Here is a 20,073-nt window from a genome sequence, read left to right as displayed (position 1 = left end):
ATATGTACTATGTGAGCATGCTGTGTTTGACTCCACAGAAACTAAATAAGGCTTTGACTGTAATATTATGGACTTACTGTGTGCAGGAATTCAGCTCTCTGTAAACCTTATTTTTAATTTTCAATGGAAAACACTATGCATATGTGCAAACAACCACTTGGCAATCCACCCCCTTTTCTCTCTCTCTCTCATTTCTACTGCCACATTTATTCATTCATGGTATTTATATTCTGCCTTTCCTCCCAGGAATTCAAAGTAGCATACGTGGTTCTCCCTCTCCCGGTTTTCTGCAAATCATATGATCTACTTTGATCCACCAGGGTATCCTTCTGGTTCCTCTTCCCACATGATGATGATGATGATGATTTTATTAATTATGCCCTGCCCATCTGGCTGTGTTTCCCCAGCCACTCTGGGCGGCTTACAGCACATACATACATCATCTACTGTGTTTTTGATTTTCCAGTAGGAATATGCAGGGAAAGTTGCTTTATGCTATGCTATGAGATCTACAGGTGTATGGCAGTATACATACATACATACATACATACATACATACATACATACATACATACATACCAGGGTTGCTCCTATACTTCTCACATTCTACTGCCCATCACCCTACCCCATATTTCCCTCTCCTTGGCACCTGCTTAGAATTAGGCTGACGGCTGCAGGGTACCTCCAATGAAAGGAATCTCCCACACTGATTTACAGCAGTGAAAGAAGAAGGAAGATGGAAAATGCCCTCCCCTTATTTTTATGTTTCTTCTTTCCTAAATAAATACCAAGCATCCATACAAGAAACCCCATAAAAGGAACGTGATCCAGCAGCAGCAGTGCTGATAATGAGAAATTCTGTGACTTTATTAATTAAACCTGTATCAGGTTCTGTTGTGGGCAGGAATGGTTTCGCCAGCGTGTACTCTGCACCCCTTTAAACACCTGTGTGTTTAACACAAACAATAAAAAAGCAGTAAGAGAGCCCGTGTGGTGTAGTGGTTAGAGCAGGCATAGGCAAACCCGGCCCTCCAGATGTTTTGGGACTACAACTCCCATCATCCCAGTGGTCAGGGATGATGGGAATTGTAGTCCCAAAACATCTGGAGGGCTGAGTATGCCTATGCCTGGGTTAGAGTGTCGGACTAGGACCTGAGAGACCAGGGTTCTAATCCCCACTTGGCCATGAAGCTCACTGGGTCACCTTGGGCTAGTCACTGCCTCTCAGGTTAACCTACCTCACAAGGTGGTTGTGGGGATTAAATAAGGAGAGGAGAACCAAGCTGCTTGGAAAAGAACAAAGAGTAAAATGAGAAACAATGGCTTAAGGATTTGGTCATTCCAAAACCCTGATTAGTTTAGAACATAAGATCATATGCTTGCTGGATTGGGCCAAGAGTCCAGCAATCTGGTCCTGCATCTTGTTCTCACGGTGGCCAACCAGATGCTTCTGGATAACCAGATTTGAGAACTCTCCCCTCCTCTGGTTTCTAGAACATGGTATTCAGAAGCAATGTTTCCTCTGACCATGGAGGCAGAGCATAGCCATCATAGCTAGTAGCTACGAATAGTCTTAGTTTGGTCATCCCCCAGTCAATATAGTCATAATTTGCAGCTGCTCTGGATAAAGCTGGACACATGTAAGGGGCACTAATCAGACAAAAGTAGCACAAACTCCAGTACTGTTTGGTTTGCCAGCCAGTTACAGTGGTGCCTCGCTAGATGAATTTAATTCGTTCCACGGGTCTTTTCTTATAACAAAAAATTCATCTAGCGAATCCCATAGGAATGCATTGAATTTTTTTTGCCCATAGGAACGCATTAATTGAATTTCAATGCATTCCTATGGGAAAACGCGATTTGCTAGATGAATTTTTCATAAAACGAATTCGTCTAGCGAGGCAACTTCCACTAGAAAAATCCTTTCGTTAAGCGGAAATTTCGTTAAGCAGGGCATTCGTTAAGCGAGGCACCACTGTACTGCTTTTTCACATTCCTAACATACCAGAATACATTGCGTCCCTATGAAAAGAAAACCATCTGATTTAGCTTGGGCCTTTATCACATTTTAAAGAAAACTCTAGGCTTTATGCATCTAATACCTTTGGAGTTGTTGTTTTATAAAACAAACCCCAAACTCCTAGATATTTTATTGCATCATTCCCTATGGTTTTCCTATAGCCCGTAGTTAATGAGAAGAAATCAGTATATTGCATTTTCTGGCACCTCTCTGCTGAACTGGCAGGATTCTTTGGGCACCAACTCATTTGCTGTTTAATTGAATTTTTTTCTCTCCAGGCTCATTTCCATGCAGAACCTCTTTTGGAATGCAGATTTACAGCCCAGTATTGATTCCCTCTCTCCCTGTTTTCTCCTGAGCTTGCAAAGCAAAGATACCAATTTTTAAAGCAGCCGCAGCCTATTCCCCCGTATTGCTCTAGGGAAGATATCTGCTTCCAGTGAAATAATTGTCCAGGCCTCTCTAAAACAAGTGCTTCCTTATTCCTTTGCACATATGCGCATGCGCACAGGCAGACATACAAATCTGTGCAGCCAGATCTGGATAGGGTAGCAGCCAGATGATGCAAGGTCTACCTGCCAAAATCCCCTCTCCTGCATAGTTATCAAAAGTGCTGGCAACCTGCCTCCTTTTTCACCTCACTATATTTAGAGTACATTTCAGAGAAATAATGCATCCCATAAACACCCCGATTTGACTGGGACATCTCAGAATTACAGAAGCCATTGCACCCCGGAATATTAATTTCTCGCCCCATGCTCTCGCACAAGTCTTCTGGCTCCTGCAAGAGTATGGGCTGAAAAGGACACATGTTCTTGGGTGCTGTGCTCTCAGCTTGCATGTCACGGTCCGGTCGGCGGGCGGTTGAAGCCCTGGCTGAGGACGTCAGGACCAGAGGCAAGATGGTGGTGTAGAAGCAGGAACAGGTGCAGGGCTGAGGGTCCAGCAGCAGGCAGTCGCAGGGTCAAGGAGCAAGGCAGAGGTGAAGGTCTGGGAGTCAAGGAGCAAGGTGTTGGCGAGGCAAAAGGTCCAAGGGTCGAGGATCAAGGCGTTGGCAAGGCAGAGGTCCAAGGGTCGAGGAGCAAGGTGTCGGCAAAGGTGAGGGTCCAAGGAGCAAGGCGTCAGCAAGGCAAGGGTCCAAGGAGCAAGACATCAGCAAGGCAAGGGTCCAAGGAGCAAGAGGCCAGATGCAACCAGGCAGGGATAGCGTTGCTGTGGCAAAGAGCTGAAGGGAAATGCTGAGCCTTTATCCCTCCCAGCTCCTGCCACCAGGTGCAGTGAGATATCAAGTGGTCTCACCTGAGTGGTCACTCCTTGCCTCTCCAGCACAAGCTGAGGCCTCACCTGAGTGGCCACTCCCTGCTTCTCCAGCACAAGCTGAGGCAGGCCCCAGTCCTGGAAAGAACTACAGGCCCCAGAGCCTGACTCCTGCCCATACTCCTGACATTGCACCTCTGAGCGACACCGGTTTCCAGAAGTACATCATGAGATCAGACCTGGCAAAAAATAAACCACTCATGGCAGCCCTCATGTGTGTGCATGTGTGTATTGTGGGGCTGGCGAGCAACTGGGCAGAGAGGCAAAGCAGTAGTGGGTGAAGGTGCACAAGAGTGGAGACTAGGGTGATGACTTTTTACAACCTCATTTCCCTGTATCATAATTTGATGAGCTTTCATTAAAGTAGATAAAATCTTACTTTCAAAGAGATTTGATTAAAAAAAACATCATGCACAAAATGATTTAAATTTTTTTACTTTATTTTATTTATCAGTTTTTTGACCATTTTTGAAGTCACTGTAAGCAGATATAAAATTGAACCCAAGCTTTAGAGTCACATATATACAACATTATATAGGGTCATCAAACACACAAGGAAGCTTTTTTTAGCTGCAGTAACAGTATAGGAAGCGTCTATGTTTTGCTACCTCTCCTGTAGGTTCTTTTCCCAGCATGTCCGGCAGAGTCTGCTGGCTGAGTTTTGAGGTCCCAAAAAGGGGCTTTTACCTTGCGCAGGTGTGACATTTGTATACCTGATGTTGCTAAGAACACTCCCCATTGTGGAATGTGGTGTTGTGTCCAAATTTGATAGGAAATATATATAGAATTGTTAATACGATTTTATGAAATGGTAAAACGGCATACAAAAAAATTTAAAACGGTTTGTGTGTAACCTTTTTAAATATTTCAATGGAATATACCTCATTTTAGTCATTAATAGGCAAAGGTTCATCCATTTGTGCTACAGGAAATAATTTTTGAGGGGAAAAAATGAAAAAGTCATCACCCTAGTGGAGACCATCAGTGGGATGGTGCGGGAGGGGGGAGGTTGTGAGTCCCGAGAGAGAGGGGAGGGAGGTAGGGGGGGCCAAGTGAGAGGGGTAGGGCCTCTGTCAAGGTGGAAAGTGGGAGTCACAGATTAGGAGGGGTTGGGAGGCATTGGCGGGATTGTGTGATTTCAAGTGTGTTGAGGGACTGGGTCACCTTCCAGTTTTCATGAAACCATATAACACCGGTCCTGAAAGACCTATATTGGTTGCCAGTACATTTCCGAGCACAATTCAAAGCCCTAAATGGCCTCAGCCCAGTATACCTGAAGGAGCAGCTCCAGCCCCATCATTCTGCCCGGACATTGAGGTCCAACGCCGAGGGCCTTCTGGTGGTTCCCTCACTGTGAGAAGTGTGGTTACAGGGAACCAGGCCTTCTCAGTAGTGGCGCCCACCCTGTGGAACACCCTCCCATCAGGCATCAAGGAAATAAACAACTATCTGACTTTTGGAATACATCTGTTTAGAGAAGTTTTTAATGTTTGATCTTTTATTGTGTTTTTACTATTCTATTGGGAGCTGCCCAGAGTGGTTGGGGAGGCCCAGCCAGATGGGTGGGGTATAAGTAATATTATTGGTTGGTTGGTTGGTTGGTTGGTTGTTCTCCTGATTAATAGAGCCCCAGTGCTCTTGTGTGCGCCAGCATACACACAAAGCACCTGTATTTCTCTAAGATGTCTTTGTCTATTCATTCGTAGGAAAACAGTGTATTTTGATGTGTTTGTCAGGGAGGTGGGGAAGGTTCCTCTCCACTGAAGTGAATAAGGAATGCTTTACCAGCAGAAAAGATCCATGCTTAGTCTGGAATATCTACATCCTCAAGGAATCACTGGCCTGAGATTCAAATGTGGAGTCCGTCAGATGCTTTTCTCACACTATTCTCATGAAAATAAATGGCTCTTCTAAGGAAGCAGTGCTTGGTAGAATGCACCCTAGATCTATGTATCACCTTAAATGAACAATAAATGAACTCATTCCAGAGCTGGAGGCAGTCTCTGTGAAAGAGCAGTGCAGGCAAACAGAATCCTCATTTCATATTCCAAATCATTTCTGGTCATAAATTCGTACCTTCCAGAGGCAGAGCAACATCTTTACTGATGAAACAAAGGTAAAACAAATTTAAAGGAGGGGGACAGAGAATAAACTCAGAGCAGTCGTAATTTGCAGGAAATTACCCCATTAATAATTCCCTGGACGTCACAGAGTGTTCATGAAGGTCAAGGGGCTGGAATGTGAAACTGGGCATTTTGCTATCCACCCACCATTGCAGCCAGAATTTGGCAGGATTGTAATTCATGTGGATTTAAATCACTAGTTACCTGTGGCTTTTGAATAGGTAGGCAATCATTTTATGTAGGGGAAGGGCAGTACCTCCATGGTAGAGTATCTGCTTTGCAGATCTGTGGTTTGATTCCCAGCATTTCCAGGTAGGACTAGGAATGTCCCCATCCTGAAACCTGAGAGAGAAGCTGCCAGTCAGTGTAGATGAGCTAGATGAGCCGATGGTCTGATTCAGTATAAAGTAGCTTCCTATATTTATATCAATATAAACTACACTTTCTCTGCTTTTTAATGAGAGTCATAGGTTTGCTTTACCTGCCTTGTGTAGAAAATATTCTGTATTTAAAGAAACTGCTGTGGCCATTATTGTTTTACTCTCGTCAAACATAGCCAATTAACGAGTGTTGTTAAGTACCTAAGAAAATTATTGCTGTTGACAAAAGGAGTGCGTTTCTACTCTAGGGGACTGGCAACGGCGTCTTTTTTTTCACCCAATTATTCTTCGCTAGAGCCAACACCAGGAACTGGCATTGTTAGGCCAACACCTCAGCAGTGAGCCCCCTGATGAACGCAAGAATCCTCTGTCTTGTTCCTCCATGTTGTTGCCCTCCCCTTCCCATTCTGAACACAAGAAGCAAAGAGCCCTGCTAGGTCAGGCCAATGAGACATCTAGCCCAGGCATCCCCAAACTGCGGCCCTCCAGATGTTTTGGCCTACAACTCCCATGATCCCTAGCTAACAGGACCAGTGGTCGGGGAAGATGGGAGTTGTAATCCAAAACATCTGGAGGGCCGAAGTTTGGGGATGCCTGATCTAGCCCAAAGCAGTGGCCAATCAGATGCAGAATGTGACAGCACTCCCCACATTTCAGGGGGAATACGGCTGTCAGTGGCTACTAGTCATGATGGTTATGCTCTACCTCCACTGTTAGAGGCAGTATGCCTCTGAATACCAGCTGCTGGGAGTCGCTGGTGAGTGGAGTGCTGTTGTGCTTGGGCTCTGCTTGTGGGCTTCCCAGAAGACACCTGGACTAGATGAGTCATTGGCTTGATTCAGCCGGTTCCTCTTAGGTTCTTCTGGGGGAGGGAGGCCACTGAGGACGTCCTGCCTAAGGGCCTCCGAGAACCTAGATCTGGCCCTGACCCCTCAGGCAACACCATCTCTCCATAATCAACCTATAGAAGCATGGCTATGCAACTGTGATCTGTTCTGGCCATCACATCCTCCGCTGGCCAAACTAGTTTTTATCAGTCTGTTCAATGAGCTCAATCAGCTACTGTAATCTACAGGTAGACAAATGTTTGAATGATTTCTCTTTTCAGCCCACAGAGAAGGAAGGAATCTCTCTTGGGCAAAAGTAGCAGGCAAAACTCCCCAACTAAATGAGTATTGCTATGGGAGATGTTTCTGTGCTGAAAGGTGGATGCAGTTTATTGTAATGGTGCATCAGTACAAACTTTGAATACAATCCAATACATTTTTATGCCTCTATTTCCTAGGAAGGTGCTGCAGGATTTGTACATTGGATTCTCACTATAGCTCATCCTGCAAAGTGAATGATTTACACAATCCCCATGAGATCTAGTCCCTTAACTCACTTCCCAGCCCTTCTGAAGTTGTTCACGATTACACCTTCATCTCAGATATAAAGGGAAGGAGGAGAGAGCCAATCCTCATTGTCTGAACACCATCTCAGATATAAAGGGAAGGAGGAGAGAGCCAATCCTCATTGTCTGAACACCAAGCTGTTAGAAGTTGAATCAGTAAAACTCATGAAGGGATGAGGTCTGGATGTCAGATGGGTACCTTCATATTCCACACACTCCTAACAGTCAAATTCCTAATACTTAGTTCCTTGTGGGTTGTTTCATTGTTTAGACTTACATGCCTTTTAGGTCCCAGTACATTTCCGAGCACAATTCAAAGTGTTGGTGCTGACCTTTAAAGCCCTAAACGGCCTCGGCCCAGTATACCTGAAGGAGCATCTCCACCCCCGTCATTCATCCTAGCCACTGAGGTCCAGCTCCGAGGGCCTTCTGGCGGTTCCCTCACTGTGAGAAGTGAGGTTACAGGAAACCAAACAGAGGGCCTTCTTGGTAGTGGTGTCCACCCTGTGGAATGGCCTCCAAAGGAAATCAAAAACTACCTGACTTTTAGAAGAAATCTGAAGGCAGCCCTGTTTAGGGAAGTTTTTAATGTTCGATGTTTTAATGTATTTTTAATTTTTTGTTGGAAGCCGCCCAGAGTAGCTGGGGAAACCCAGTCAGATGGGCACGGTATAAATAATAAATTGTTGTAAATTGTTGTTGTTGTTAATGCAATTCCCAGACTAAACATTATGGTTCAGATTAAGAGGAGGCAAGTCTCACCCACATCCCATTCAGTTGAATGGGGTGAGCAAATTGCAAGTACATGAAATGTACTGATTTCAACAGGACCTAGACATGCTCACCTGTAATGCTCCAACTGATGCAGAGGGGTGAAGGCCAATGTTAAAGCTGATCTCGGTGGTCTTTGGTAGGTTTGGATTTGAGACCGAGAACTGAGAGCTGGGATCAAGACTGAGATATCTTGATCCCAGCATGGCAGCCAAATTTCTCTGATGAATAATGACTAACCTAGATAGGAAAAATCACAGGCCCCTGAAGTGTTGCTCCAACTACCTATTAAAGCAAATGGAAGATGACAGAGCTCACACACTCTGCCCACTCTTTAGAAAATGAAAATGTCAACATACTGCACACTCTCCTCTGTTATTTGCCATGTAATTACATGGTAATTGATGCTTCATAACGAAACAATTTTTGCAAAGTGTGTTTTCCCACCAGGATACAATGCCAAAGTTCACATTTCTGATTTAAGTCGGCCTCCAGGTCTGTACCTAAATTAGCAGAAGGATTGTCTTCATTCGTCATCTTGCTTGATCTTGGGTAGCAGTTGGGATTCTGTGTTCGGGAATGTTTGGGCTGAGCAAACAAATTAGCAGAGACCAGCTTCATTAAGAACCCACAGAGGTATTTGCCATGGCTTATAATGGGAACAGTGTGCTAGCTGCAATGAATTCTGATCCCAGATCCTCACAACATGGGGCAAAAGATACAATTTCAAAAGGAGAAGAAAAGGCTTCTAATTAAATCTCTGCTTGCTCTCTTCTTTTCTGGCTCAGCCTCGCCGCTTCCAAAGAAACTGGAGCAGCAGCCCGATCCGCTCCTAAACTTATGTCCCCTTCAGATTTCCTGGACAAATTGATGGGAAGGACATCAGGATACGATGCCAGAATCAGGCCCAATTTTAAAGGTATGCAGTCACTCTTGGTTTATTTTTCACCTCCATTTTGTTTTAGATCAGAACATGAACTTTGGGCTTGTTTTCACCAGATTCTGTTTGTGGGACAACAGAGCTAGACTCTGCTCCTAGATAATTAATTGCTGCCATGTGTTTCTTCAATTCCTCCTCTTCTTCCTGTGACCACAGCTCATTATCAAAGCTAATCCACAAATGTTGCAGGATAAAGCCTAAGAATTCTGAGGTGGTAGAATGGACTGAAACGGTTTAAGTTTCGGAGACTGACAAGAAATTCTAAATGCTCACCCTCATAAAACAAACAAAAGATTTACAAATCAGAAAGCCAGCATTCCAAGGAGAAATGTTTCCCTACCACACTAGATATCTACTTGGAGTGTGAGAGAGAGGGGGGGAGGGAAAGAGAGAGGGGGGGAGAGGGAGAGGGAGAGAGTGTATTACATATGAGAGCATTAAAAATATGGTTCCTCTGGACTGTCTCAGTGTCTCAATCCATTCTTCCCCCTTATGTCCAGCTCATTTTTCTTCTTGTGTAGACCTAGCCTAAGCCTGTTTTCTGGATAGGATGAAGAGCCATGCAAAGGATGCTCTTGGAGAAAAAAAATACTGAGAATTTCTATCAAGGAAGGATATATATTTATAATTTTTAATTTTTATTGGGAAATGATTTATACTGAATTAATCCTTTTTTAAAAAAAATCATTTTCTAAAAATCCGCAAGCATTGCTCCTGGGGTTAATAACAATAGATTTCTCCAAAAAGAGAGGAAAAAAATCTGTTTCTATATGCAACAACAGCCACCCTTGTATTATTAGCTCAGAAATTGGAAAACAAATAAAGTACAAACAAAAGAGGACTAGCACATTAAACTGTTAGAATATGTGGAGTTAGCAGGGATGACCACTAGAATAAGAAATCAAAATAATAAAAGATTTAGAGAGGACTGGATATTGTTTATGGAAAAGTATTATAAGCAAACAATTTACCTACCGGTAGCAGGATGGTAAGATTTTCAGCAGAGTAAGAAAGAAAGAAAGTATATATAAGCTGTTTTCTTAGTTCATGTGGTGAACTAAGAAAATGTGGGGGAAAGAGGGAATAAAAGGAACCATGGAAGGATAGACTAGGAAGTCAATCAAGGAATGTTTTCTGAATTTTTGTCTGTTCTTTGAAATCTTTAAAAAAAAGATACCTTTTTCTTTTTTAAAGATATTTTTCTTTATTGTATCATCTCTGTTCATATTTTGTTGGTATGGCATCCTATCAGAAAAGCAAATAAATAAAATATGAAAAAGGAAGGATATATATTTATTTCCCTCAAATCCTTGAAAGCCTCCACAGAATGGTGTTGATTTCTAAAGAGGCACAAGAAACTACTTAAGCATCTATTTAGCACAATGTTCTGTCTACAATGGAAAGTCCTAACAACCCTGGGTTCTTAGTATTCGGTTCCTTGCCACCCACTCCCATTTTCCAGCAGTTTAATGTAATAGGCACCCACTGAGCATATCAATGGTTCCAGTGAGTATCCTACCCACTAGTCTTCAAAATGATGATTGCCCACAAAAGAGGATCTTATCCAGAGTTAGTTATAATGGTTTTTTTTTAATGGCAGACTTCCATGAAACAAATGTACTTTGTTGGGATTGGGGGGGGGGTGTCGTCGTTTGCCTATTTACAAACTACCACATGCTGATTTAATTTTGACTGGCTGCCTTTTAGCTATAGTGATATGCTAAAAGGATACCATATTTACACACCATGTTTTCCGATCTATGCAAAATCCCATATATTTCAATTACGTACTCCCCTTATAGCCTCTGCATTTAATTTAATGTCACAACTAGCTGTAAGCATCTCCTGGCAGTACGGAGGATTATAATGCATAATCTCAACATCTTGCTAGAAACAGCTGTGAAATTCACAGGCTTCTATCCAAATGTGCCATGCTAAAATTAGATTCATCAATGGATCTGAGATTCAGGTAGGTAGCCATGTTGGTCTGATGCAGTTAATCTGAGTCAGTCCATGATTAACTTGTCCATTGATTTCAACAGGTCTACTTTGAGTGTGAGTCATTCCCTACCCACAGACTTTTCATGGGGTTTTCCTTATTTTTCAGTCAAAGCTCCCCTGCATTTGACCTAAAACCACACACACATCAATCATTGTCTTTTTTGTGGCACCATTCATCATAACTATGAACCCAATCTCTCTCGCGCACAGCCAATCAACCAATGTAGCCATAAAGATTCATGACTCATCTTTTGTGGTATATGAAGCACAAGTAAATGTATACACATTTTGACAGGCAGAAGGAAGAAGAAGAGATGAAAAGGTGAAATGGAATTAATATGCACATGTATTTAAATTATGGATGCTACTACACATTATGATTGCTGCAGGAAAGTGGTATTATTTCTGCAGGAAATGTGTCAAGTGTGGAAGACACATAGGGCCGGCCCACCCATGAGGCAAGCCTCATGTGACAGCCAAAGGTGGCAGGATCCACAGGGGCAGATGTAGATCTTTCTCTGCCCCCTTTCTTGTTCCTGAAGTAGATATTCACTCACCCCTCCTTCCCTGGGAGGGAGGGTGTGCCCCATTTGGGGGTTTGCCTCAGGCGCCAAAATGTATTGGTTCAGCCCGGGTAGCACAAGCTAGTATGCACTGTTAAATACACATGTACATATATCTGGGACTTTTTACACATATACACAGAGGTTTAGAAGCATGTATTATTTCCACACTTGATGACAGTGTTCCCCAACCTGCTCTCCAAATGTTTTGTACTACAACTCCTATCATCCCCAGACATGCTGTCCGGGGCTGATGAGACTTGTCGTCCAAAACATCTGAAGGGCACTAGGTTGGGGAAGATGATGCTTTTATTGCAAAACAAAACACCACTGGCGCTGCACTAGGGTTTCCTGCTCACCAGTTTAGTTAGTGGGGGGCGAAGAGGAAGGGATCAGAGTTAAGGTGCTTTTAGATTGTCCACTGCTGCAGTAAACCCACAGCTATCTGAGACAATTTCATATCACATGAAAGAATTTGCCCTTTGACAAATACGCAGCAGCTGCTCCAACATCAGCCTTGGGCAGTCACTCTGCATTTTGCCAGAGCAGTCACCCAAGCAAGACTGGCCAAAAAGAGCTGCTCTGTGTGTGAGCCCTTTTTTGTTATAACACGAAACACGTCCCGGTTAAGCAAAGTGAGGAATCTGATTTTGTGGCATTAGAATGCACCTTTCATTCTTGAGAGCAATTGTGCCACGTGGAAGGGCAACTATGCAATCAGGTGCAAAACAATTAGCCCAAACTGATGGAGTGTGTGCTTGTGTGTGTGTCTCTGTGTGTTTTAACTGCCCCGGGAGGCTGAGCAGAAGGGAAAGTTTCTATTTTTTCCATGACCGATCCTCATATCCAAATTTAGCAATGATGAGCCTTGAGCCATCTCAAGCCTTTGAAGATCAAGTTACCCATAAAGACACGCAAACTTGGGTGCCCCAGATACAAGTGGAGTCCGACTCTCACAGCTGCCGCTTCCCTGGAGCCACGTTGCAGCTTGTCAACAGAGCCGAGATGGCTGTGCTCACAGTGAACCCTTCCCTCTATCCCACGGGGATCCCATGTGGCCAGTGGAGAACTTAGGGTGAGGCACTCGCCTACTCTTCGCTCAGTCATTCTCCTTACTGTGCGCCAGCTGCCTCTGCCATTACCTCCCAAATCTGATTGCAATGTTTGCTTCTGCCCTGGCAACCAAAAAGAAGAGTCGTGAGGCCAAACATTGGGGCAAAGGTTGTCTTTATTAAAATATGGCAAGTTGGAGAAACTGCAAGTAAATTAACCAAAATCAGAAAGCATGGGCAGGTGAGGATTTCATCTAACTCTGGTAGATCCCTCCAAATCGCTGGGCATGTGATGTAGACAACACAAGCTGCGTTTCCCCAATGAAGGATGAGGAGGAAACTAGGTGAGCCTTGAATATAAAACCCACTGTCCAGTGTTCACTCAAAGTGTGCATATCAGACTTAAAGGGCACCCACACACCCACACACACCCACACACACACACACACACACACACAAGTCCCAGCAGGGATAAAGTACTGTACTGGCAAACCCCTAAAGGGTGCTCTTGTCTCAATAGTGCCTACAGTTTTCTCCCTCACTCCCGCATCTGCCCAGATTCAGTGCTCCTTGAGAAACTCCTCTCTGCCATTCACCAATTTGCCAATTGAATTAGTCCCAGCAGTGTGGAATAGGTGGGGAAAGGAGGAATTACAAGGGCTAATCAAAGACTCTCCCCTAACCCTTAAAAAATCCTACTCAGGTCCTTCAACACGCAGCTAGCTAAAGCACCATACCACATAGGGGGAGGGAGAGAAGGCACAGGAAAAAGGCTATGAGGAGGAGCAGGCTTATAAAGGCAAGTTCCCAACTGCTTCCTAATTGGCCACCAGGCCCCACATAATTCCCCCTCCCTTTGGGAACCAATCACCCACATCTTTTGAAAAAGGAAGGGTGAGGGCAAACACACACCCCACCAAAGGGCAGGTATAGGGCTGCCATACATCCTGGCATTTATGTCTGGGGGGCATTTCCAAAAGGCGGCGCTTTGTCCTGGATCTTAGGCAAGTCAATTTAAAAAATCACATTTTTGTGGTTCTTGTAAAAAATAAGAAGAAGCTCAACAACTTCTGGGGTGTTCTGGTCTGAAATATGGCAATCCTGAGCAGGAAGAATCCCTTTCTGAGATCCTTAATGGTTCCCTGGTAACTAATGATGATGGTGACACAAATCAACAAGCTGTGTTTGTTGGCTTCAGTCTCTAATGTGTGGTCGTCTGTGCTGTGAGGAGCAAATAAACAAACTGTGCTGAACACCAAGGAACTATTAACTACTGCAATTACTCCTGCAGTCCAGTTGCAAAGAGGCATGTTATTATTCATTGCGTTGAATTTATAAATCACCCGACCTCAAAGGCTGAGAGGAAGTATAACAGAATACATTCAAAACCTTCTGCTGAAATTAAGTCGAAATCCAATTCACTAGCTAAATATAACAGAAACAACAACAGCAGCAGCAAACCCCAGAAACTGCCAGCTTAAATCTGCTCACACATGGACTAAAATAAGCAGCTCTAGATGCTCAGGGCTTTGGAAACTTGCAAGGCAAAGCCCAGCAAAGCTGATATGGTCTGCTGAAACTGGATTTGGGAGTCTTCTTCAGTGAACTAGTGGTGTGAATATGCATAAACAAGACCAGACAGTAGCTGCTTAACAGTTTGCCACACAGTACCTGCAACCACAAGAAGTGGAGCTAATATTCTGTAGCTTCCAATCACGTGGTTAAGTGCAGTCTCGTTACCCTTTTGCTTCAGCAGATTTTCAAGCAATGTGGCTAGGTGGTCCATAATGCTAGATTAAACCTTGTGTTTAGAGTTACCCGCAAGAAGGTTCTGAACTGCAAGTGGGGAACCTGTGACTCTCCAGATGTTGCTGGACTACAACTCCCTCCAGTTGCACCCATGATAAGGAGTAGTAGGCTAGCAACAGCTGAAATATCACGTGTTTCCCACTCCTGGTTCAGAGGCTGTGGACGAGCACTTTGCCATACAGTTCCAGGCGGCATGTGGCACTGTGGAAGCTGCTACCACATGGCACCTGGATATGTGGTGTTTACCAGTGGGAGGCTGAGTTTGACAGAGAGTTTGGGCCAAGGATGGGGGTTTAAACTCATGGGTTTGCATCCAATTAAGTGCCACTCACAGTAGACCCATTAAAGGACCTAAGTGGGCCATGCCCATTCATTTCAGTCAGCCTACTCTGTGGTCTAAACCACAGAGCCTAGGGCTTGCAGATTGGAAGGTTAGCGGTTCGAATCCCCACTGCGGGGTGAGCTCCCATAGTTCGGTCCCAGCTCCTGCCCACCTAGCAGTTCGAAAGCACGCCAAAAGTGCAAGTAGATAAATAGGTACCACTCCGGTGGGAAGGTAAACAGCATTTCCGTGTGCTGCTCTGGTTTGCCAGAAGCAGCTTAGTTATGATGGCCACATGACCCAGAAGCTGTCTGCGGACAAACGCTGGCTCCCTCGACCTATAGAGCAAGATGAGTGCCGCAACCCCAGAGTCGTCCGCGACTGGACCTAACGGTCAGGGGTCCCTTTACCTTTACCTTTACCTTTACCTTTAATCTGCATCCAACCCTTGCCATACAAAAGGCAAGCTTAAATTTTTCATTTTCTTCTATAAGCCATAGATGAGAGGTTCAGATACTTCAGTTCCCAGGGGCCAACTGTGAACCCTTCACATCGCGCTCTCTCTCTTTCTGGCACTCAGGACTCTTTTCTGGCACTCAGGACTCTGGCACTCAGGACACAACCCATACTGGACTCACTTTTCACTCTCCTTGGGTGTCTTTGGTGGGCTGGAATGAATCCTGGAAGTCTGCCTCTGGCTCCACCCACCTTTGTCTCTGGCCCTGCCCACTACTGGCATGGGACCCCTGGAAGATTCCTGGGAAGAGAATGCAGCTCTCAGGCTGTAAAAGGCCCCCCATTTTCTGCCATTATGACACAAATATGCCTGGCTACCCAGCTAAAGAGAAGGCTTCAAATATTGGGAGAAAACCAACAGAGGGTTAAAAGGAATGCAGCGCAGGAAGGTCTTCCCGTCCCAGCACACACGTATACACAAAAGAAATTAAACTTTAATATTTAATGAAATATATACATTACCCTTCTGCTCAAGGCAGTTGTATTGTAATTTTATGCAAGATAATTTAATTTCAGATTTATTTCAATGAACTGCACCTTCCCCCCCCCCCATGGGGGCAGTTTGCTGGCTTCATCTGTCACACATAAATCAGTATCCAATTTATATGAAAGTCACAGCAGCAGCTTTGCAGAACTTGAGTTTGTAGCTTTCTGAGCACATCATTTAAATGTGCCAGCAATAAGTCACAGAGGTGTTTTAATGGTTTAGATTTAAATGAAAATAATACCATGGCCGCCCAGAATCAGTTTCTTTATTCATGATAGTTAAAATTAAAAGCAAGGGGGAGGAGAAAAAACCCTTTTTGTGGGTGAAACCCGCAGTGGGCGCTTCAAATGATCTGTTTATTGAGCATTAATTCTTGTTTACAGGGAAATTAGAGGACACTGGCTATTTAATGAGCATTCATTCTGATTTGTTTACAGGGAAGTTAGATGATGTGTCGTGGCAAGTGTTACCCAGCACATCTTCCCATCATATTCCTTACCATTAAAATTCTGATCTTTTGGGAAAGCAGCATTGTTGTGCAAGCCCTCCTTGTTGACTATAATTGTGCAGCCTGCATTTGCTGGGACATGATTGAACCCCACCCAAAAATAGCAACAGTCTGGAAGTGTTCATTTCTTAAATATTCTTCCTGAGCTCATGCAGAAAATAGAGATGGTGAGAACTGGAACAATATTGCTAGTTTATATGTCACATTTGTAACCCAGGCTACCTAGGTGGCTACATACATCACACTGTTTCCTCACAACAACTGTTTCAGATGAGTTAAGCTAGGAGGAGAAGCAGTTTCAGGATGGGGGGCGGATTTTGTTTAGTCTGCATTTTTTAAGTGAACCGACTTAATTCGCACCTCGTACACAGCTCTGAATGTAATCAGATTTTGCATGCCTCTGAATCTTGCAGTATAGTCCTTGGCTTAGAAAGTGAACCAAAATCCTTTACAAAAGTGTATTTTAGGATAAAATGTGTTCAGAATTGTGTACATTGAGATAAAATATGTATTTAAAGATGTGTTTCTTTTAATGCAAATGTTCATATAGAGTGTTGTTGTTAAATCACTATTAATGTGGAAACAGGATGGAAGCATCTTAGGAAATGCATGTGAAATTGACACTGACCAGAAATAGACCAACCTACAACCCCAGTTTCTGTTTTCCCAAACCATGCTCAACAAAACCCTGTGAGAGCATAGACAGAGGTCATTTCCAGCACTTCCAATCTGCAAACCATTGAAATGTATGGGATCAATCCCCACATGCAGTTTTTAATAGACTGGCACATATTTGGCATGGAGAGGACACTATGGATCAGAGACCAGTTGACATGATGGGAAACCACTGACCATGCACATAAACAGATAAAATCACTGTTTGTTTGTTTGTTTGTTTGTTTGTTTGTTTGTTTGTTTGTTTGTAGATCTAAGATCATCATGAACGCATCTACCTCCAAATCCCCTTCTCCATATTGCCATGCATACATATCAAAGCAGAATTGGATAGGAAACATATTTTTTTCCCATGTGACAAGGATACAATCTTTGTCCCCACCTACCAAGTACAGTCATACCTTGGAAGCTCAACGCCCTGGTACTCAACCGTTTTGGCTCTCGAATGCCGCAAACCCGGAAGTGAGTGTTCCAGTTTGCAAACGTTCTTTGGAAGCTGAACGTCCAGCACGGCTTCTGCAGCTTCTGATTGGCTGCAGGAAGATCCTGCAGCCAATCGGAAGCCGCGCCTTGGAAGTTGAACGTTTTGGAAGTCGGATGGACTTCTGGAACAGATTTCATTCAGCTTCCAAAGTACGACTGTACTATATTCTGCAGGGGAAGATACTCATGAATAGGGGTGTCAGAGAATAACAGAAAAACAGAAACAGGGGGAGAAAATGCCAGTGTTTACTTATTCCTCCCATGTCCAGAATGGAAATCAAGGGTTGGGTCTTTAAAAACTAAGGGACATTCCATGTGGGTCCATGGAAGGTAAGCAGTAAGCAAACACAAGCCTTGTTGCTCATGCAGCACACCCGTGTAGGCATCAGTCTTCACTTCAAATTTCCCAGCTATGTTGGAGCTTGAACCAACATAGCATATTACCCTTATGATCTTAAACCAGATTAAAAGAAAAAGAAAAAAAGAACAGTTATGGCATGATTCCTAGCCTGTTACAGAAAGTACCTAATTCAAGCAGGGACTTTCAGATCAGGGATTACTTAAGATACCTCCCCTTTAACACTCAGCTGAGTTCAACCTGGAAACCCAGAATCCATAGCATAGAATTTATATCAGCTTTGTGGGGAAGGACAAGGAAAACATCCTTTACCATAATTGATGCAGCCTCCAGGTGGCCAGGGGCCATAGCTTTCAATACAGCCACCCGTAGTGAGAGCACTGGAGCATGGTGAAGTTTATTTGCTGCATATGAACTGCCAGACAAAAGCTGGGAAAGACATTAGTTCTCCGTTCACATCTGGCAAACGTCGGGCACTTTTAAAGAAAGGCTTCAGATACACTAAACCTTGAGGCCTTCCAGCCTGCAGCTAAAATGAAGGCTATAATATTGCCAGCTCTTCCCAAAGGAGGAAGTGGCAACAGCTCATCAGCATTTGTTAATATATGTGAGTACTTAGGTTTTAAATGGCACATTGTCTTGCAGTGAGACAAGAATGAGAAAAGATAAGGAAGGATTGTGGCTCAGTGGTAGAGCATCTGCTCTGAATGCAAAAGGTCCCAGGTTCAATCTTCAGCTTTAGGTAGAGCTATGATAGACTTCCTATCTGAAACCCTGGATAGCCTCTGCCAGCTGTATACACATCCAGCATTTGAAATGCACAGGGGTCATGTTTCAGAATGTACTATTGTACATAGCAGTTTGCAATCGTACACACCTTCATGCAATAATAGCAGCTACTATCTGTGTTGGGACGCGGGTGGCGCTGTAGGTTAAACCACTGAGCCTAGGGCTTGCCGATCAGAAAGTCGGCGGTTCGAATCCCCGCAACGGGGTTATCTCCCTTTGCTCAGTCCCTGCTCCTGCCCACCTAGCAGTTTGAAAGCACATCAAAGTGCAAGTAGATAAATAGGTACCACTACAGCAGGAAGGTAAACGGCATTTCCGTGTGCTGCTCTGGTTCGCCAGAAGCGGCTTTGTCATGCTGGCCACATGACCTGGAAGCTGTACACCAGCTCCCTCAGCCAATAACGCGAGATGAGCGCCACAACCCCAGAGTCGGTCACGACTGGACCTAATAGTCAGGGGTTCCTTTACCTTTATTATCTGTGTTATCTGTACACAGAGGTGGGCATGTTTTCACCCGAGTGTGCAACAGTGGTCTCTATTCCTCTCAATCAGTGTTTCCACAGACCCTTTTTATCTCTGTATGCAGAGATTGCTATGTTATCATAGAGCTTCCTGTTTTATGTATGACTTTAAGCGTGTAGTCTGCCTTTGACCACAAGCTTTTTCTTTGAAAAATTCCAAGGGCTGCATCACTGAGCCAGATCAGTACCTTTACATGGGAGGGTGAGGGCGGTCAGGAAGTTTTATTTATTTACTATCCACTGTATGCCAATCCAGATTGGGTTCTCCACACCAACAATTTGCATTGAAATAAAAACACCCATTTGCTTCAATGCAAATTGCAGGCACACAGGGGCCAATCCAGATCAGCATCACAGCAGGGAGGAAAAGGTGAAAGCTTCACTACTCTCCCCACACAAACAGGGGAACTCACCCTGGCAATTTATAAAAGACAAAGCTTGCACACACAAGCAAACGGTGTGATTAAAGACACAGGTAGTTTGGGTCCTGAGGAAGTCTGGGGTGATGTTGGTTTGAACATAAGGCTCATTTACTGTAGTGAAACCTGCTCCCGGATTAATGCTAACCTAGAACCTTGTAAGCCTGTCAGCAGCCTGGCACACTCCTGCAGTAATCATGTGTGGAACGCTGAAAGTTCAAGGGTACAGCAATCAAATGTAGGAAAATCACTTTACTGACATGCATGTGTGAGCCAGACCTTTGCTTCCATAAGGGAATCCTGGAGGAATTCAGTGTGTCTAGACTGCCAGTTACAGCTGTTTCCCAGCAAGACCTTTGAAGCGGGATGGAGCTCTCCTCGCCCTTTTCCCCTTCATGCGCAGTCATCCAGAGCCTAGCCCTGAATATAGATTGATACATTATCCTCACTGAATTTTGCAGTCTGCTGCTGCTATTCACAAAAGATTTATTTATATTTGGAAGAGGGTGGCTGGCCTGCTTAATCCTGTAATCTCTCCAAGGTAGAACTGTAAGTAATAACAGGTATTAAAACAAAGGTGAAATGGAGCAAAGCTCTGAGTGGCACATTTCGGATCATTTTAGCAT

The 20,073-nt window shown here is 44.0% G+C and overlaps 1 protein-coding gene across 2 annotated transcripts in view; it reads left to right on the top strand.

Annotated features, from left to right (window-relative positions):
* Positions 1-20,073, top strand: part of GLRA1 (glycine receptor alpha 1) — an 87,481-nt gene that overhangs the window by 25,817 nt on the left and 41,591 nt on the right. For both annotated transcript variants that reach the window (XM_035105715.3, XM_088662025.1), the window contains exon 2: positions 8,793-8,923. In XM_035105715.3, coding sequence (XP_034961606.1) covers positions 8,793-8,923 — 131 coding nt within the window. The remainder of the gene's footprint in view (positions 1-8,792; positions 8,924-20,073) is intronic.

The sequence above is a fragment of the Zootoca vivipara genome, chromosome 2 (assembly GCF_965207765.1).
Source record: "Zootoca vivipara chromosome 2, rZooViv2.hap1.1, whole genome shotgun sequence".
Lineage (NCBI taxonomy): Eukaryota > Metazoa > Chordata > Lepidosauria > Squamata > Lacertidae > Zootoca > Zootoca vivipara.
Note: the sequence above shows the minus strand (reverse complement) of the source record. Positions and strands in the feature narration are given on the sequence as shown.